Source organism: Heterocephalus glaber, unplaced genomic scaffold (genome assembly GCF_053883595.1).
Source record: "Heterocephalus glaber isolate CG9 unplaced genomic scaffold, H.glaber_assembly_v1.0 deba00001687, whole genome shotgun sequence".
In the NCBI taxonomy this organism is placed as follows: Eukaryota; Metazoa; Chordata; class Mammalia; order Rodentia; family Bathyergidae; genus Heterocephalus; species Heterocephalus glaber.
In genome coordinates, this window is record NW_028258412.1 from 15099085 (window position 1) to 15118837 (window position 19753).

At 35.6% G+C, this 19753-nt stretch overlaps 1 protein-coding gene across 6 annotated transcripts in view; it reads left to right on the forward strand.

The window, feature by feature from the left end:
- Taok3 (TAO kinase 3) overlaps window positions 1–19753 on the forward strand; it is a 189319-nt gene that overhangs the window by 94715 nt on the left and 74851 nt on the right. For all 6 annotated transcript variants that reach the window (XM_004843693.4, XM_087198101.1, XM_087198100.1 and 3 more), the window contains 4 exons: window positions 4167–4376; window positions 12870–12941; window positions 13545–13646; window positions 19376–19421. In XM_004843693.4, the coding sequence (XP_004843750.1) occupies window positions 4257–4376; window positions 12870–12941; window positions 13545–13646; window positions 19376–19421 (340 nt within the window). In that variant the 5' untranslated portion in view covers window positions 4167–4256. The remainder of the gene's footprint in view (window positions 1–4166; window positions 4377–12869; window positions 12942–13544; window positions 13647–19375; window positions 19422–19753) is intronic.

Consider the following 19753-nt stretch of genomic DNA (forward strand, 5'->3'; position numbering starts at 1 on the left):
GCTAACCTTAATCAAAAAACATCTACACATAGGCATATAATAGTTAGGATTCCAGAAATCCAACAGAAGAACAAAATTCTACAAGCAGTGAGAGAAAAGAAACAAATCACATACAAAAGAAAGCCCACCAGAATCACAGCAGACTTCTCAATGCAAACCCTCAAGGCAAGAAGAGCTTGGAGTGATGTATTTCAAGCCCTAAAGGAACACAGCCTCCAACCCAGATTGATGTACCCTGCAAAACTATCTTTCAAAATTGATGGAGAAGTAAGATGCTTTCATGATAAAGAGCACCTCAGGAACTTCATGAATAGCAAACCGGCACTCCAAAAAATTTTAGACAATACCCTAGGAAAAGACAATGAGGATCACAACCCCAGGAAACCCAGCAGAATGAATCCGTTGGGCGTGACAAATTAAACGCAAAGGGGGAGAATCCAACAAAAAGAAAAAGTCATGACAAGGCTTTTAAAACTTTTAACTTCATCTCCCTAATGAGTGTATAATTCAATCTTGTTATTGTACTGATTAGTATTTTTCTGATTCTAGAATTGCACATCATTCCTTGTGTTATACTGGCTATTTATCATCTTCTTGTGTCTATTTTTTAATGGGGTTGTCTATTAATGAGCTCTAAGAATTCTTTATGTATTCTGGTCATAGGTTGTATGCATTATAAATATGGTCTGTTTAAGGACTACTTTTCACTTTAATGATGTCATTTAAAGTTCTAAATTTTGATGGAATCTGATCAATTTTTTTTTCTTTTATACATCATGGTTTTTCTGTCCTAGGTAGTTCTTGCCTACCCTAAATTCATAAACATTTTCCCTTATAATTTCTTCTTAAAATTTTACACTTTTAGGCTTTCTTATTTAGGTTCATAGATCCCTTCAAGTTATTTTCATGTATGGAAAAAAAGGGTTGAGGTTAATTTTTTATATACAGATACCAGGTGTTCTAGTGCCGTTTGCTAAAGACACTATCTCTTCCTCAGCTCTTGAATCGAGTTTATATTCTATAAAATGCTAATGTTAAATAATCTTTCAAAACTCAGTGAACCATATGTGTGTGGTTCTATTTCTAGATTCTCTGTTTTGTTCCAATGATCTATATATCTTTCCTTACACCAACACTGCCTTGATTACTGTAGCTTTAGAAGACGTCTTAAAATTGGATGCTAAACGTCTACCAACACTGTTTTTGTTTTTGTTTTTGGCTTTTCTGGCTCCTTTGTACTCCTACATAACTTTAAAATTTCAATATCCAGTTCTTCATTTATAGCAAGTATACATAGACCTGAATTTTTATATATACCTTGTGTTTTCTAATCCTGCTAAATTCAAGTACAAGTTCTAGGGGCTCCTAGAGATTTCTTAGTATTTTCTCTGTAGATGATCATTTCATCTACATATAAAGATTTTGCTTCTGCCGTCCCAATCCTATCCTAGTTGTGTCATTTTATTGCCAGACTATTTTGGTTTAGACCTGTGTTTCAAAGTCTAATGGACAGATGAAGAGTAGGCATATCTGCCCTTGTTCCCCACTTTAGGGAGAAAGCATTGTATCATCTCCATTCATAGAAGGAATGGAGATGTCTTTGATCTGTCTTTGATCTGTTGAGAAGGTTCTGTAATACTCTTTCTCCAACTAGTGACAGGATCATATGGCTTTCTCCTTTCCTCTGTTAAAATGATGACTTTTAGGGGTGGATCTTCCAATGCTGAACCAACACTGCCATCCCTACAATAAAACCACTTTCTACATACTGCCAGATCTGACTTCCAGTAGTTTGTTTTGTTAAACAAATTTCTATGTTCATACATTTTTCTCCTATTATCTTTATCCAGTTTTAGTATTAGCACAATGTTGATTTCCTAAAATGAGGGGAGAAGTGTTCCTTCTTTTTTCTGCTTTAATTGTTTGATATAATTTATCAGTTAAAATGTTTATGAGCCTGCTGTTGTCATATAGGTAGATTTTCAAGCTAGGAATATACTTTCTTTAATAGGTGCTATTCAAATGTTTTATTTCCTCCAGAGTTAGTTTCATTAATTTGTCTTCTAAGTTACTTCTTAGAAGTTGTCAAATTTATTTCAAAAAAGATTTTTGTAATATGCTTTCTATATCCTTTTAAATTCTGTAAAATCTGTGGTAATGTCTCCTAAATCTTGATATTGTAATTTAAAAAATGTATAACTGATAGTGTGTAACAGGAAGAAAAGGTCTGAAGGAGCAGGGGAATTGGGAGGGGTAGGGGAAGGGAAAAAAGGGAAAGGAAAAAATATGAGAAGAGGAAAAAATGGAAACAAGGTCTTTGCAAATAGGGAAGGGTGGGCAAGGGAAGGGGAAAAAAATAAGAACCAAGAGACTCATGTAATGGTACAAGATCCCAATGAAGAATGTAACTGTATTGTATACCTAAAATGCACCAATAAAGTTAATGGGGAAAAAAATAGCTAAATCTTGGAAATAGCCCATATGCCTATGAATAGATGAATGGATAAAGGACATGTAGTATTTATATACAGTGGAGTACTACTGTGACATAAAGAAGGATAAACTTAAGTCATTTGTAGGAAAATGGGTATACCTCGAGACCATAATCTTAAATGAAATAAATCAGACACACAAGTTTAAATATCACATTGTTTCTCTTGTGTGGGAAACCCAAAAGGTAAATGTGGATCATAATAGAAGATAGATACTGGGAAGTAGGAATAACATGTTAAGATGGGAAGGGGAACAAGGGAAGGGGGAAAGGGAAGGAAAGGAAGGAAAAAGGAAAAAAAGAATGAAAGGGGAAAAAAGTCATTAGATTATGAAGTTGCTTGTAAGGTTCTTGGTATTGTATAACACATAGTAGTACTTAATAAGTATCTGCTGTTATTTTAATATTAATTTTACCAAAATGATTTTTATAACATTTATGAAGATATAATTTATATACTATGCACTTTACCCATTTAAAGTGTACAATTGAATAGTGTTTAGTAGAGTCACAGAGTTATGCAGTCATCACCACAATCAAATTTTAGAACATTTTCATCCCTCTGAAGAGAAAACCCATATCCTTCAGTTGTCCCTCCCCAAATCCCCCACCCTTAGGAAATGGATTCTATAACTTTGCCTGTTCTGGAAGTGCGTGCGTGTGTGTGTGTGTGTGTGTGACTAAGGATTGAACCCAGGGCCTCATGCATACTGGGCAAGTATTCTACTACCACAGAGGCACATCCTCAGTCCTCTATTCTAAAAACTTTATTTTATTAAACAGAGTCAAACAATATATAGTTTCTTATGACTGGCTTCTTTCTTTTAGCATAATGTTTACAAGGTTCATTTATGATGTTGTATATAATGGAATAATATTCCATTGTATGGAGATATCACATTTATTCTTTTACCATTTGATGGGAAGTTTAGGTTGTTTCCACCTTCTGGCCATTATGAAAAATGCTGCTGTGTACGTTAATGTACAAGTGTCTGTGTGGACATATGTTTTCATTACTTTTGGATATACATCTGGGAGTGGAATTTCTGTGTCAAACGGTAATTCCATGTTTAAGTTATTGATGAACTGCCGGGCTGTTTTCCAAAATGGCTGTGTCATTCATTTTACCTGCCTACCAGCAGTGTTGGAGAGTTTTAATTTGTCCATGTCCTCACTGATCCTTAATCTTTTTTTTTTTTTTGGTACCAGGGATCCAACTTGGGTTCTTGTTCTTGCGAGGCAGGAGGCGGAACTACTGAGCTAAATCCCCGGCCCGATCCTTAATCTTTTGATTATAGACATCCCAACGAGTATGAAATAATATCTTTTTGTGATTTTAATTTTCATTTCTCTAATTACTAATGATGCTGAGCACCTTCACATGTGTTATTCCCATTTGTATTTCTTTTTTGCAGAAATATCTATTCACATTCTTTGCCTATTTTTCATTTGGGTTACTTGTCTTTTTAATACTGAGTTGTAAGATCGAGGTGCTCCTCTTTTTTTTTTGGTACCGGGGATCAAGCTTGGGTCCTTGCGCTTGCAAGGCAGGCAGCAGAACCACTAAGCTAAATCCCCTGCCCTTGAGATGCTCTTTAATATTAATTTGTATTTATATTGCCACCAAATAAGATGTGTTAGAAATAATTTAATGGAAATCTTTATTTTTCTATAGGTACTGAAGATTTATCAAAAAAGAATTTGTCAATGAGAGATAAAACTCACTAGGTTATCAAAAAGCAAAGCACTTGCAATACTGGTCATCATGCGTAAAGGGGTACCGAAGGATCCAGAATTTACTGATCTCTTCTACAAAGATGATCCTGAAGAAGTCTTTATTGATCTGCATGAAATTGGACATGGAAGTTTTGGGGCAGTTTATTTTGTAAGTAATTTTAAAAATCACTTATGTAGGTCAGATTAAGAAAATTTGAACTCTACACATAGCTAATACTTGTAAAATATACCTGATTTTCATGTTCATTCTACCAATTAAATGATGTGTACTGTAAAGGCAAATAGTCATTTCTAAAGAGCCAGTTCCAGAATCCTAGGCCTTATTCAAGTCTTATTCAAGCATAAATAACAAGTTTAAGCTTGAAGTTGGGTCCATGTATCTCCTCTTTCCTCCTCAAGGCCTGTGTCTGTGCTATTCTCTCTCCTAGAAGACGACACGCTGCATCCCCAATCCTGTGTAACCCTTCTTCATGCTGCAGGTTTTGGTTTAATTGTTATTTCTACAGTATAGCCTTTACTATTCAAACCTTCTACTAGTAAATTGAGACTTTTTATGATCTTATACCACCTCTTTTTGTAATTTGCTTCATTTATCAGAATTGCAATTAAACAATCTTATTTTTTTATTCATACTATACATCCCTTCTCCTAAATAACATGTACCATGAGAGAAGAGGTTATGTCTATCTTGTTCATTGCTATATCCCCAGGAACTAGTATAACATCTGATAATTCATTAGTAGGAATAAATATTGGATGGCTAGATGGGTGAATGGACAGATAAACAGATGAACCAACAACTATTCAGAGAGACAGACAAAGATTTTTAGTGACATTCACGTTAAGTTATTACTTTAGGTTAAGGTGTACAAGGCTACCCAGTTTCAATTCCAAAGGTGTGACTGTTTCCTGCTGAGAAAAAGGAGAAATAACTGAAATATAACCACATCTCACTTACCCAAAATTCACTGCATAAATTGTAATTCTTTAATCTAGATGGCCATAGAAGTTTGCTTCATCAAAGTAACACAAATATTTCCTTTAAAGTAGTAGTCTATTAAAACAAATAGTAAATTAAATACTCATTATTACCTATTTCTTCTCCAAGCCTATTATCAAATAACTTTTCTTAAAGTGGGCATGGTGACATATGCCTGTAATCCCAGCATTCTGGGAGACTGAGGCAGGAGGACTGCACATTCAAACCCAGCAGCTTAGTGAGACCCTGCCTCAAAGTAAAAAATGAAAAGGGCTAGGGATGTAGCCCAGAGCAAAGGCCCTGTATTCCATCCCCAGGACTACGAAATAGAATAACTTCCATCATCAAACATATTTGACTCTTCCTTTTAAATGATCCTTTATGTTCTTCCACCTGGGTACGGATTAGCATTCCAGATGAGATTTTATTACCTGCATCTGTAGCCTGTCCTTTTCTTTCTACCTAGATCTTCAGCCTGGGTTGTCTCTGAACCCTCCCTCATCCCTGGTGTCTGTGCTCAGTATCACTATCATTTCTCCTTCATCCCCATCTTATACTCTGCCCCCATTCAATATGTTTTATCACTAACTGGCTATCCAGGGCTGAAAAGGTGATACTTTTCCACTTAACGCTCTCTTCCATGTTAGTCTTTAGTCTCAAAATAACATTGAAGTCCGAAAGTCCTGCCTTCTTTATTCACACAGATCTTTTCTAAAGTATTTTAAATTATAAACATATCCTACATGCACCAGGTTTGATCCCCAGCACTACGAAAACAAAATCAATATATATTTAAAGAATTATTAAAAGGTAAATCCCTGTGTAAACACCACCAAGGCAAGAAATCAAATACTTCTTATGCCCCAGAAACTCCTCTTGTCCTCCTTAGCCAAAACCCTCTCTCTCCCCTGAGGAGTATTCACTATCTTGATTTTTATAGTGATTGTGTTCTTGTTTGTGTTTGTATTTAACCCACTTACTTTCATGCTCCTAAATAATGTAATTTGATTTTGTCTAGTATTGACCTTTATTAAAAAATGGAAACATTCTGAGAGATTCATTTATCAGTCATCTTTTCTTACTTTCTATTACTTTATAATTAATTTATCCTCTCTGAGTCTCTCTTGGCCAGTCAGAGGCTGGTTCTAATCTCTTTTTAACTGTTCTATTTTAAAAAGCATCTAGACCCTTTTCAAATTTCTAATGTTTCAGAAGACAATAAGCCAAGCGTGTTTTGAAACTTACTAAGAAGCACAAATGTAGCAGGGAGAAAATGAGACCTACGGTGCAGAAGACGTAGTGATTGCATTTTGGGCTAGGTCCTGTCTATTTATGAGGGTCTTTAATTGCATTGTTGTACATCAGTGCCCTAAATCCATTCAAAATGTTTACCTTTCGTGGTCATTTTGAATTTATGGAAGAGCCAGAAGTTGCATGATGCCAGATCTGGTAAATAAGATTGATGAGGACACGCTATAATGTTTTGTTTTGGGGGATTTGTTTATTTATTTAAAGAAGGATAACTTAGGGCCGGGATTTAGCTCAGTGACTCTGTGCTTGCCTCACAAGCACAAGGTCCTAAGTTTGATCCCCTGTACCAAAAAAAAAAAAAAAAAAAAGGAAGGTAACTTTATTTGGCTCACTGTTTCAGAGATCTCAGTCCATAGTCTGGTGGCTCTGAGGCAGAAACATGGCAGAAGGGTTTCGTTTTGTTTTTTAAACAACCCCCTCACAAGCTGATCAAAAGATTTTTAACAGTAAAAGTTTTCTAGATATAATTTCTTTGATTATTCAGATGCTATCTTTCTTCCGATGGAATCCAGGTGTAATGTTTTTATGGGCCTGTCTTTCTGTTTGATGGGACTTGGAAGCAGCATTCACTGTATTTTTATCACAACTTGTAAAGACACTAATGAAAGAGTACTTCCAGAACTGCTTCAAAAAATGGCAAGAACAAGGGCTGAGGATTTAGCTCAGTGGCACTGTGCCTGCCTGGTGAGCTCAAGGTCCTGAGTTTGATCCCTGTTGCGGGGTAGGTGGGGATGTCAAGAACAATGGGATAAGTATATTAATGGCAGTGTATCTTTTAATGTAATGAAATTTTTAAATTTAAACATTCATGGTATATTTCAATCACACCTTGTAATCATTAAGTCTGTATTACCTATATACAAAAAAAATAAGCCCAGCCCACATATACCCATAAAGCCCTAAAAAAACAGATTGAAAGAGGAGTATCTGATGCTATAATACAAAATTGATAAAAAGCTTTGACTTTTATCTGTAGTTAACACATAGGTAGCATTCTAAAAATCAATTTTCACACTTGCCACAATAATGTGTGTGTATTGTAGCTCCCTCACTGTTAATAGTTTCTTTCTCTTGTTATTCATGCACCATATGTAATGTCTCTTATGTGAAGAACTGCAGTACAGCCCTTCAGACCTTACTTTGGTGAGCTTGAAAAAGTATATATAAATCTCATCACACTCCCCTTTTGCTATAAAGTCTTTAGGGGCTTCTTCTTTTCTTAGGCTAAGATTAAAATTCTTACTATAGTCAGCCGATAAGGTCCTTCATGATGCAGTCCCTGCGTACACCTGAACGCTAATTCCTTCTCTCATTGCTGTAGCTCTAATTGCTTTCTTTTGATTATCTGTCATAGAATCTTGCATAAACTACTCTCTCTGGAATGTTTTTCCATCCAGCTTCATCTTTTTACTCCTGTTCATCTTGTAATTCTCAGTTTAAACTTCATTCTTTCAGGGAAGGCTTTCCCAGCCTCCTTAAGTCACACCCTCCATTTTTGGTTCTCTTAGTAACACATACTCTGCTTTGTAGCACAAGTCACAGTTGTAGTTTTGTATTTGTTTGTTATGATTTTATTTTTTTACTGTCTATCTTACTAGAGGAGCAATAGGTACTAGGCTTATTTACTTACAATTCTGTCCCTAGCACTTAGTCCAATACGTGACAACTTGTAAATAATACCTATTTGTTTTATGAAGAAGTCAACGAACTTGGTACTATTCATTAGTACTTTTCATGACTCATAGGCATGCTTGCAAGCCATGAAGACCAGGGTATAGCAACCAATGCTTCTGTACCTAAATTCTATAATTCTGTTAGTATCTTTGTAGTTTTATGGACTTACATAGAATGATGTTAGAGAGAAGGGCTTAAGTTGAATTGTAAGCATAAACAGTGAACCCTTGAGTTACGACCAGTCTGACATACAAACAGCTTGGGTTATGACCAGAAATTTTGTTTTAACTTAAGAACAGAGTCTTGAGTTATGACCCAAATGCCAGCCACCTGTGCTTCCACATGGTCTCAGATACAGATTGAACCCTTAAAGAGTGCTGGAAGGGACATTACACCATCCTTTCCTGTGAGGGGTTAATTAAGAAATTCTGGGCCAGTGTCTCCCTAAGGATGCTGAGATCTGCCTGGGAGAAAGTATGGCCTAAAATTATACAGGAGAGAGACTTTGAAGGCAGTTGACCAACTTGAGTTACAACCAGCCCTTGAGAACAAATTGAGTTCATATGTCAAGGTCCACTGTAAAGCTCTTGTATCATCAATCAGCTGAGAGTATATATTATACTCAGAGAAAATAGAAAACATTAACTTGAAATATCTGTGTGTATTTGGATTTAAATAAGTAACTCAGAAATTAGAAGGCATTAATAAATGAGACAATAAGAAGCTCTATGTTACAGAAAAACAGAAAAGGCCAAGGGTGCTCATTTTTGTATTCACTTAAACATTATGAAGTTTGTAGGCTTCTAGTGCTTCCTTATCAACTCAGCATATCATCCATAATCCACCGAAAGTACATACTTCAGCTCTGTTCTTCTTGGTACTGTATTTGCCTTTTGGTTTTAGTTGAGGCTCAATAAATAGGGCAAAACAAAAAAATTTCTGTTTAATTTTTTATATTCCTCTATAAACCAACAAAAAGCCATAGTTGGAGAATGGTTAAGAAACTATAATAAACACATAGTAAGTTTGCACTAAACATTTTTTGAATCAGTGATCTTGCTAACAGTTAATGAGACTGTTGGAAATATATAGCATGAATGTAAACTTCAAGGATAAAACTGTACATGTTAGATGAGATCGGGCGCATTCAGGGTGGTATGGCTGTAGACTAGAGGTGGTGACAAAATACAGTATGAAGTACTGGAAAGCAGGGACCTTGTTGACAGTTTTCTTTCTCTGTTCTAAAACATTGATTTTTTTTTCCCTTAGTTTCCATGTAACTTGTTCTGACTTGTAATCAATATAAAACTGCATTAAAAGCTTTCCATGTCTACAGAAAAATCAACATGGAAACATTTTTCAAATTTTAAGTCTCTATACCAGTAGATAGGTTGTATTAGCAAATGGATCCATCAAGTTTTAATTAGTTATTACTCTGTAAATGTAAGAAATATGTTTGTGTTTTAAGGCAATTATTTTTCATGTCTATAGTTCCAAATAGCATCAATTTTTAAAAGCTTAATAAGTAATTAGATAATAATACTCTCTGATTCCATTTGTTGGGCTTTTTTAATTTTTATAATGGTTAAGATTTTTTTTTAAGCGCTAGGGATGTAGTACAGTCACAGAGTACATGCTTATCATGGATGAGTTCTGGGTTCAAACCCCAGCACCAAAAATATAAGTATAAATATAAATATACTCATACGTTAAAATTTCTCACTTATTATTTCCTAGATCTTTCCCAGGCTCTTTGGCTGCACAGTACATAGAGGTATGCTCAAAATATCCTCTTTTCAAATATAGTCCCTTTTAACCCTTATTATAATGCTGAATTTACATCAACTATCCTTTGTTGCTGCCATTTGAGTGCAGTCTTAGCATTAAAGTTTAAAAGCCAGAACAATGTGAGAGATATTTGTTTATTCATTTTCTTTAATGAAGCCAGAACTTGAAACCTGCTAAGCAACACTCTGTATCACTGAGATATACCCCCAGCCCAAGATTTTTTTTTTTTTTTTTTGGTACCGGGGATTGAACTCAGGTCCTTGCGCTTGCGCAGCACAATAGATTTGTACATACAAGTTGACTATCCCTTATCTGAAATTCTTGGGACCAGAGGATTTCAGATTTGGGTTGGAAATCCACTTAATCTGCAAAGAGGATAGCTACTCCTGCTTTTTTTTTTTTCAGGTTCCTGTCACATGGAGTATTGTTTTTGGTGAATTGAGACCATTAACATTGATGGTTATAACTCACACATATTGACTTATCGTTGTCATGACTTTTTCTGTTTGTTGGATTCTCTCCCTTTGCATTTAATTTCTTGTTGCACCCGACGGATTCATTCTGCTGGGCTTCCTGGGGTTGTGATCCTCATTGTCATTTCCTAGGATATTGTCTAAAATTTTTTGGAGTGCTGGTTTGCTATTCATGAAGTTCCTAAGGTGCTCTTTGTCATGAAAGTATCTTATTTCTCCATCAGTTTTGAAAGATAGTTTTGCAGGGTACATCAATCTGGGTTGGAGGCTATTTTCTTTTAGGGCTTGCAATACCTCACTCCGAGCTCTTCTTGCCTTGAGGGTTTGCATTGACAAGTCTCCTGTGATTCTGATGGGCTTTCCTTTGTATGTGACTTGTTTCTTTTCTCCAACTTCTTGTAGAACTTTGTTCTTCTGTTGGGTTTCTGGAATCTTAACAATTATATGCCCATGTGTAGATTTTTTTTGATCAAGGCTAGCTGGAGTCCTATATGCCTCACTTATCTGTATGTCAAGTTTTTTTCCCCTGCTTGGGAAGTTTTCTGCCATCACTTCTGTGAACAATTTTTTTATGTCATCTGCACTCTCTCCTGTTTCTTCATTGACTCCAATCAGTCATGTTATTCTTTGCATCGTCTAGCAGCTGCTGTATTTCCGTGGTCCCTTACAATTTTAAAGCAATTTTTTAAATATTATTTTATTGGAACATTTTAGGTATACAATATAATGACATTCATCATTGGAAATTTGCACCTTTACATAACCTCTCTTGGTTCCTATTTTTCCCCCTTCTCCTGCCCTCCCTTCAACCCCTCCATACCTCCCTATTTACAAAGACTTTGTTTACATATTTTTATTTTTTCATATTAATTCCATTCCCTTCTTTCCTTTCCCCTACCCCTCCCACTTCCCCTTCTGCTTTGCCCCTTTTCTTCCTATTTCACATTATCTGTTATACCTTTTAGTCCTTATTTACACTTTCAGTTTCTCACACTAGAGAAACTATTTGGTATTTACACATGTGTGTCCTATTTATTTCACTTAAGATTATCACCTCAATGTGCATCCATTTAGCTATAAATGTCTCTAATTTCTCATTTTTTATGGCTGAGTAGTACTCCATTTTATTAAAAAACACATTTTAAAAACAATTTTTCTTTTCCTGGTCACTAATTGCAATCTTATCTTCTGTATCTGAAATTCCGGCCTCACATTGGCTCATTCTGCTGTGTAGACTTTCAGTGGAGTTTTTAATCTCCTGGAAACCTGTTTGCATCTGTTTTATGGATTCCATTTGTTTCCTATGTTGGGATCCCATCATGTTCCTGAGCTCCTCTCTAGATTTATTACTCATGTCTTGCACTATGAGCACAATCTCTGCTGTTATCTGAGAAATTATTTCTGATTTCATTTTTTCCCAGATCTTTTGTTGCCAATTCAGGGAGTCCAGGTGGTTGAGTATCAGAGTGTTCCATCTCATTTCCCTTTGGGGTTGCTGTAGGTGATCTGGAAGTCTGATTTTGAGACTTGTTTGTGTGTCTTTCCATTTCGGGGGGTGCTGCTGGCACTGGCGCGGCTCACCTCCTCTGTGCTGGCGGGGGTGATACAGCAGCCCGGAAGCCTCCTCTTGTGCGTTGGGAGCAGCTCACCTCCTTTCTCTACATCCTATTTATTAAACTGGTTTTCTGTTGATAGACATTCTACACTGAAGCCAGTGTAGATATTTCAGAAATTGGACTTTTGTTATTGTCGTTTGGTTGCATATATTTTGTTAAATCCTAACCTTCTTTTTTATATTACAACTTTTACAAGAATACACAAAATGGATAAAATGAAGTTTTTCCTTAAAAGTGAGGTAAAATGTCTATTCTATCAAACGTTGCAGCATCTTTGTATGGTGGTACTAAAGTGTGAGAATATTTTTTTTGAGAATATTATTTTTAAAGTCTCTAGTTAAACTGGGATTGATGGCACACACCCGTAATCCCAGCACTCTGGGAAACTGAGTTAAGAAACTCTCAAATATGAGCCCGGCATGTGCAATTTAGTGACTTAGAAAGACCCTGTCTCTAGCTGGACATCGTGGTGCACACCTGTAATCTCAGTATTCAGGAGGCTGAGATAGGTTTGCTGTGAGTTTGAGGCTAGCCTTGGGTACATATTGAGTTCAAGACCAGCCTGGGCTCCATAGTAAGACCCTATCTAAAAAAGAAAAAGAGAGGGAGGGAGAGAGGGAAGAAGGAAGGAAGGAAGGAAGGCCCTATCTCAAAATAGAAAATAAAGGGCCTAGGGATGCTCAGTTCAAAGGCCCTGGGTTTAATCTGCAGAACCTAGAGAAAAAAGTCTCTAGTCAAAGAAGTTAAACTGAATGAAACATACTTAATTCTTTTTCTTTTCTTCTTCCCTTTCAACACAGGCCACAAATGCTCACACCAATGAGGTGGTGGCAGTTAAGAAAATGTCTTACAATGGGAAGCAGGCACATGAGGTAAGACAAGACAGTTGTATGCCTAAACTGACATAAGCAAGTTAAATGACAGTAACAAAACTGTACATGGCACAGGAAGATGACTGTAGTTAACAGTATTGTAGTGTGTATTTCAAAATAACCATTCTGAATGTTCTCAGTACAAAAAAAAATGATAAATATTTGAGATGATGGGTATGCTACCTTGATTGGATAATTACACAGTCTATACTTGCACTGAATCATTTCACTGTACACCCAAAATACATACAATTATTGCATGCCAACAAACACAACATTTACCCAAAAAAGACATGCATAATATTTTAAAAATATTTATCACTATTCTTTTTTTCTCCCTCCTTTTGGAGTACATAATAAAATTTGCCAGTATTCTAACTCAGTTACCTTAATAGATGTGTATAGTGGGTTTTTAAAAATATCTGGTGACAAATTTGCATTTAAATGAACTCAAACCAAAAAAGTATTGCAAGTTTAGATAGTTTCTTCATTGTTATTTACCTTATATCAATTTAAGATAACAGAAAAACACTATATATGTACTTAATAATAAATATTATTTTTAGTTTAAATATTAAAACATTTCTTTTCTGATATCAATAGAAATGGCATGATATTCTTAAAGAAGTTAAATTTTTACGACAATTGAAGCATCCTAATACCATCGAGTACAAAGGTTGTTATTTGAAAGAGCACACTGCTTGGGTAAGTCAAAGAACTATTTTTTTATTAAATGTTTTATATTGTTTATTTGAACTGCAAAATTATCAGTCCCAATTCTGTCCCATTTGACTTTTGTTACCGGTGTTTGTTAATGCTTCAGAGTGTGTTGTTAATGCTTCAGAGTGTGTCACATGCTGTACACTGATTAAGATAAAATATGATATCTAGCCTATTAGAAATTTCATTCTATAATTATTCAACAAAGAGTTGGTGAAAACAATGTCTTGTAATAAGCTGTTTTTAAGAGAAAACGGCGAGGCCTTTTATTCTCATTTTAGAATTTTTATTTTTGTCCTTTCTCATCCCGGACTCCAATTCACCAAGAAATTGGAGTTATGCTTGACATTATCATCACTGTATGATTGTTTACTAAACAAGGCCTACTATGTGATTGAAATGAAGTAATCTTTTGTTCTACTCTATCTTAGTAAGTTATTATACAATTGTACTTCTGTTCTCCGTTGGCAGGTTAAGCACCTTGAAAACATGAAAATGTTAAACTTTGTACTTGCTCAGATTGCACATTCTGACTTAAAGTTCTATTTAACTATCATCTATCAAGTGTTTACCATGTACTGAGCCCTTTCCTGTACATGATCTCTAAGTAGGGAATGGAATTTTTATTCCTGAACAATATACTTAAACTTCTGTGCAAGCAGTTCTTAAGACATCTAGAGCTATTGTTTTCCTTCTAAACAGAAGAAATTAATCAAAGGAATTAATCAAATTATCTAAAAGTCAGTTTTTCTCTGGCAATAACAACCAACTTGAAGAAATGTAGAAAGGGATTCAGCTGATTATGGTGGCACACAACTATGATCCCAGCACTCTGGGAGGCCGAGGCAAGAGGATCACAAGTTGAAGCCCAGCCAAAGCAGCTTAAGTGACTTAGTGAGACTTTGTCTCAAAATTTACAAAAAAAATTTCAGTGAGAAAGGGCTGGTGATGTAGCACAGTGTGAAGGCCCTGAGTTCAATTTCCAGTACCAAAAAACAAGGGAGGGGGGACAGATGTCAATCAGGCAGAATAAATGTTACAGAATCCAAGTGCTAAATCTCATGTTACAAGTCTTTGGAAAATCCTGCACTTTTAGTTGAAGCATATTTATTCTTAGATTACATATGTGCCAATAATCTTAGTTACCTGGTTTCTGTCTACAGCTGATTTGGCAAACTAATATAGAAGTTGCTCTTAGGAACTGAGCTTCTACTGAATCCATACAAACAGGCACAAAAATAATTTGGCCATAAAGAAGTCAGGGGAGGTAGAAAACAGACCTACTAATTTTTTTCTTTTTTTGGTACCGGGGATCAAACTCAGGACCTTGAGCTTGGGAGGCAGGCAGTGGAACCACTGAGCTAAATCCCTGGCCCCAGACCTACTAATTTATTTTTTAATTTTTTTCCATTGAGTTTATTGGTACATTTTAGGTATACAATACAGTTACATTCATCACTGGGATCTTGTACCTTTACATGATGTATCTTGGTTCTTAATTTTACCCCATTCCCCTGCCCTCCCTTCACCCCCTCCACCCTTCCCTATTTACAAAGACTATGTTTCCATTTCTCATATTTTTTCTTTTCCTTTCTTTCCTTTCCCCTACCCCTCCCACTTCCCCTACTCCTTTAGACCTTTTCTTCCTATTTCACAAATCAGTTATGCATCTTGATCCTTATTTACAGTTTCATTTTCTCACACCAGAGAAACTATTCGGTATTTATACATGTGTGTCCTATTTATTTCACTTAAGAGTATAGCCTCAATGTGCATCCATTTAGCTATAAATGTCTCTAGTTTCTCATTCTTTATGGCTGAGTAGTACTCCATTTTATAAAAACAAAACAAAACAGAAAACACATCTTCTTTATCCAGTCTCAGTTGATGGGCAGTTGGGCTGCTTCCAAGTTTTAGCTATTCCAAACTATGCCGCTATAAATATGGGTGTGCATATATCACTCTGGTATGATTCTTTTAATTCTTTTGGGAAGATACCCAGCAGGGGAATAGCTGGGTCAAATGGGACTTCTAATCCCCAGACCTACTAATTTAAAGGCAGAGCATCTAGAGCTGTTTAGTGTCAGGTGCAGTCAACTTGCTCAGATACCATTGTGTTATTCAATAACAAGGAAAAGAATATTTATGAAACACTGCTGTGGTTTTTAACATATAATTAAAAAGTACAAACCTAACATATTCATTCTATCCAATTTGAAAGTTGTCTATAGATGGTCTCTGACCTACAGTGTTTCGACAAATGATTTTTTTATTTTATAACGGTGCAAAACTGGTACATATTCAGTAGAAACCACACTCTGGCTCTGGTCTTTGACTTTTGGGCGTGCGCTCTCTCTCTCTCTCTCTCTCTCTCTCTCTCTCTCTCTCGGTCTCTCTCTATCTCTCTCTCATTTGTTTGTGTTTTAAGACAGAGTCTCACTGTGTAGTTCAAACTGGCCTTAAACTCACCATGTAGGCTAGCCTAAAACTCCTGACAGTCTTCCTGCCTCAGCCTCCTGAGTGCTGAGATTACAGGCATGTGCCACTATGCGTGACTAACTTTTGATCTTTTCCCAGGCTAGTCACATACGGTACAGTAATCTCTCCTGATGCTGAGTGGTGGCATTGAGCTGCAGCTCCATCAATCTTATGATCACAAGGGTGAATGTCCAATACTGTACCGAGTATATAAGTACCCCAGTATTCATGGAACACTTATCGCTAGATCCCTAATGGGTATCTGAAACAACAGATAGAACCAAACCCTATATGATTTTTCATGTACGTACATGATTAGGTACAGTTATAAAGTAGACAAAATAAGAGATTAAAAGTAATTACTAATACAGCAATTACAACAATATACTGCAAGAAAATTGCCATCCTTAGTACTTTTACACTTTAGGGTCATTATTAAGTAAATAAAAATTACTTCAACACAAACGCTATAATACTATCACTGTTGATCTAACAACTAAGACAGCCACTGAGTATATACAGGATGAATTCTCTGAACAGAGAGACAGTTCACTGACAGAACAAGACAATGAGAGATTTCATGATGCTACTCAAAATAGCACATAATTTAAAATTTATGAATTGTTTATTTCTGGAATTCTCCATTTAATAATTTTGGACCACAGGTAACTGAAGCAGCAGAAAGTGAAACTGTGGATAAGAGAGGGCTACTTGCTATGTTGCTAAGCTATGATGTTTAATAATTTAGATATATTAATGCATCCTGACAAGATATTTTCAACTAATGTTGAGTTCATCAGGCTGTGAGCCCAGTGTAAATCAAGGAATGTCAGTATTCATACCTTGTATATTTAGTTTAAGAAATATGCATATTCAGTTACTCAATTTAAAAACCTAGAAAAATATGAGATACAATTTAGAAATGTTTCCATCAAGTTGGTTAAAGAATCCAGGCACAATGGCATGCTCCTGTAATCTCTGCTACTCGAAAAACCGAGATAAGAAGATCCGTTAAAGAAAAACCTAGGACATAAGAGGCTAATGTTTATTATGTTTACTTATGTGGAATCCCTGTTTTCTCAGTAAGAAAATAAATGTTTCTGAATCTTTTTTTATGTCAGAAAACAATTCCAAACTTCTTCTAATATCCTATATTATTCCATTAATGCAAGGTATGTAATATATAAATATGTTTTCATATTAATTTTTTAAAAAGCAAGGAGCCAATATGTTGATCTTGGCTATTTCCAGTTGACTATAGGAAATTCTTTTCATAATGAGCATGTGCTAGTTTTATCTTGTGTGTGTGTGTGTGTGTGTGTGTGTGTGTGTGTGTGTGTACTGGGGATTGAAGCCAAGGCCTTCACTCAGAGTTGTATCCCCAACCCTTTGCAGTCCTTCTGCCTCAGCCTCCTAGAACGCTGAGATTACAGGTATGAGCCACCATACCTGGCTCTTGTTTTATTTTTTGAGACAGGGTCTCACTGTTGCCCAGGCTGGGCACAAACTTATGATCCTCTTGCCTCAACTTCCGACAGTTCTAGGATTACAGACATGCTCCCATGTGCTGATTTTTAGAATACCAAAATAATAATTTGGACAAGCATGGTGGTGCATGCCTATAATCCCAGCATGTGGGGAGCTGAGGCAAGAGGATCGCCACAAGTTCAAGAACAGCCTGAGCTATGTAGTATCTCAAAAAAGCAACAACAAAAGTTGAAAGTAATAATTTGTAGAAGCATATGTACTTACACGTGTGTGTGTGGAAATTGGTCTCTGTGCAGTCATGCTTTTGACTTGAACTATGAGTAAGTACTGTATTTCCCCCAAAATAAGACCATGTCTTGTGTTAATTTTTGCTTCAAAAGATGCAATAAAGCTTATTTTGGAGGGATATCTTTTTTTTTCATTTTTCAGTCTACATTTATTCATGTACAAAAATCTATATTTATTCATGTACAAAAATCTCCATTCAAATACAATCATGTTATCTTCTGAATCATAAGAATTCTCCAAACTCTGAATTCCAGCCTAAAATTTTTGTGACTCCATACCCTGTAGATCCGTTGGCCCCAGTCTCTCATGTCCAGCAGAAGAGCCTTCCTTAAAAGAGCACTTCTTGTCCATGTAGCCTGCATCATAGTGCATCATTACAGCACACAGTGTATTGAATTATGAAGATTTATATGAGATACAACCACATCCATTCTTTATCATTCATGTGTTGTGTCTGTACTCCAGTTGGTCATTCAGCAGTAATGTCTCTAGTTTACATAGGTGTTCACCTCTCATCCACAGGCACCTGCTTAGATATTTACAAATATTTAATTATAGTTTATATTATTTAAGTATTAATGTCAATAATATTATTTATATTTAGTTGTATATTAATATTATATAATTGAGTGCATCTGCCCTGTGTTGCTGTGGACATAGTAAATGTGTCCATCTGATTGATGATCTTAATTGGGGCTTATTTGGGGCGTAGGGATTATATTTAGAGTGTCCTGGGAAATCATGCCAAGGCTTATTTTCTGGTAAGGTCTTATTTTCGGGGAAATGCAGTATCTGGAACACCTCAAATATCTAGGAAAGTAAATTAATCATTTGCTCATTTTTGGCTTAAGAAAGTCTCCAAAGATTGTCAACCTAAGAAATATCAACAGTATAATAATACTGAAGTATTATTATAGAAATATTTTTTAGAGATAAATTAAAATATCCCATGTCTCTCAGAGATTCAAAGTAATGACACATAGCAGGTTACATGTTTTCACTGAGTTCCAAACAAGATATATATATCTCTTATTTAGAACTTTTCAAAATATGAAAATAAGGATTTACTACTTCCTAGGTATTATTTGTGTTTGTTTTTTATAGTGCTGAGGATTGGAACCAGGGTCTCATATATGGTTTGTTTAATTTAAATAGTATTTTCCAATACAGATTTTACTGGCTTATGTTTTATTAATGTACTTTCTAAGTTAATAAATTTTAATTTATAACATAACCTAGCTGCTTTAAATTTTTTCTAAAACAATTTAATGGGGAAAATCATAAATAAAGAATAAAAACTGAGATGTTGGAAATTATGAAAATCAATTATTGTCAATGACCAGAATAATATAGGTTCAAGGTGGGTCAAAATATTTATTCTCAGCATTCTTGGGTCCTTGGTTGCTTTCAGCAGTTTCTTATTAACATTTATTCTCACTTTTTAAAAACTCTTTTGGCAGCTGGTGATGGAATACTGCTTAGGTTCAGCCTCTGATTTGTTAGAAGGTAAGAAAAAATGAGAGCACTCTACCCTCCTTTCTGTCTTAGATCAGAATGTTTATTTCCTGTTACATTATAGTGCAGCATGGGCACTCTATTTGGGTGATAACTTGGGCTTAAGCACCATGCAAGTAAGCTATGCAAATTTCATCTCTGAGTGTCACCAAAAGTATCTGGGTAATGTTACCAGCTTTCCTGCAGTGTGGTTCATGGCCCATCTAGGACAGGTATTGCTAAAACATTTGGCTAATGTGATGTGATATGTGTAGCCAAAAACTTCAAATTCCTGTGTATGTATAAAGAGAGGTAGGTGTTATCAAATTATATTGATATTTGAC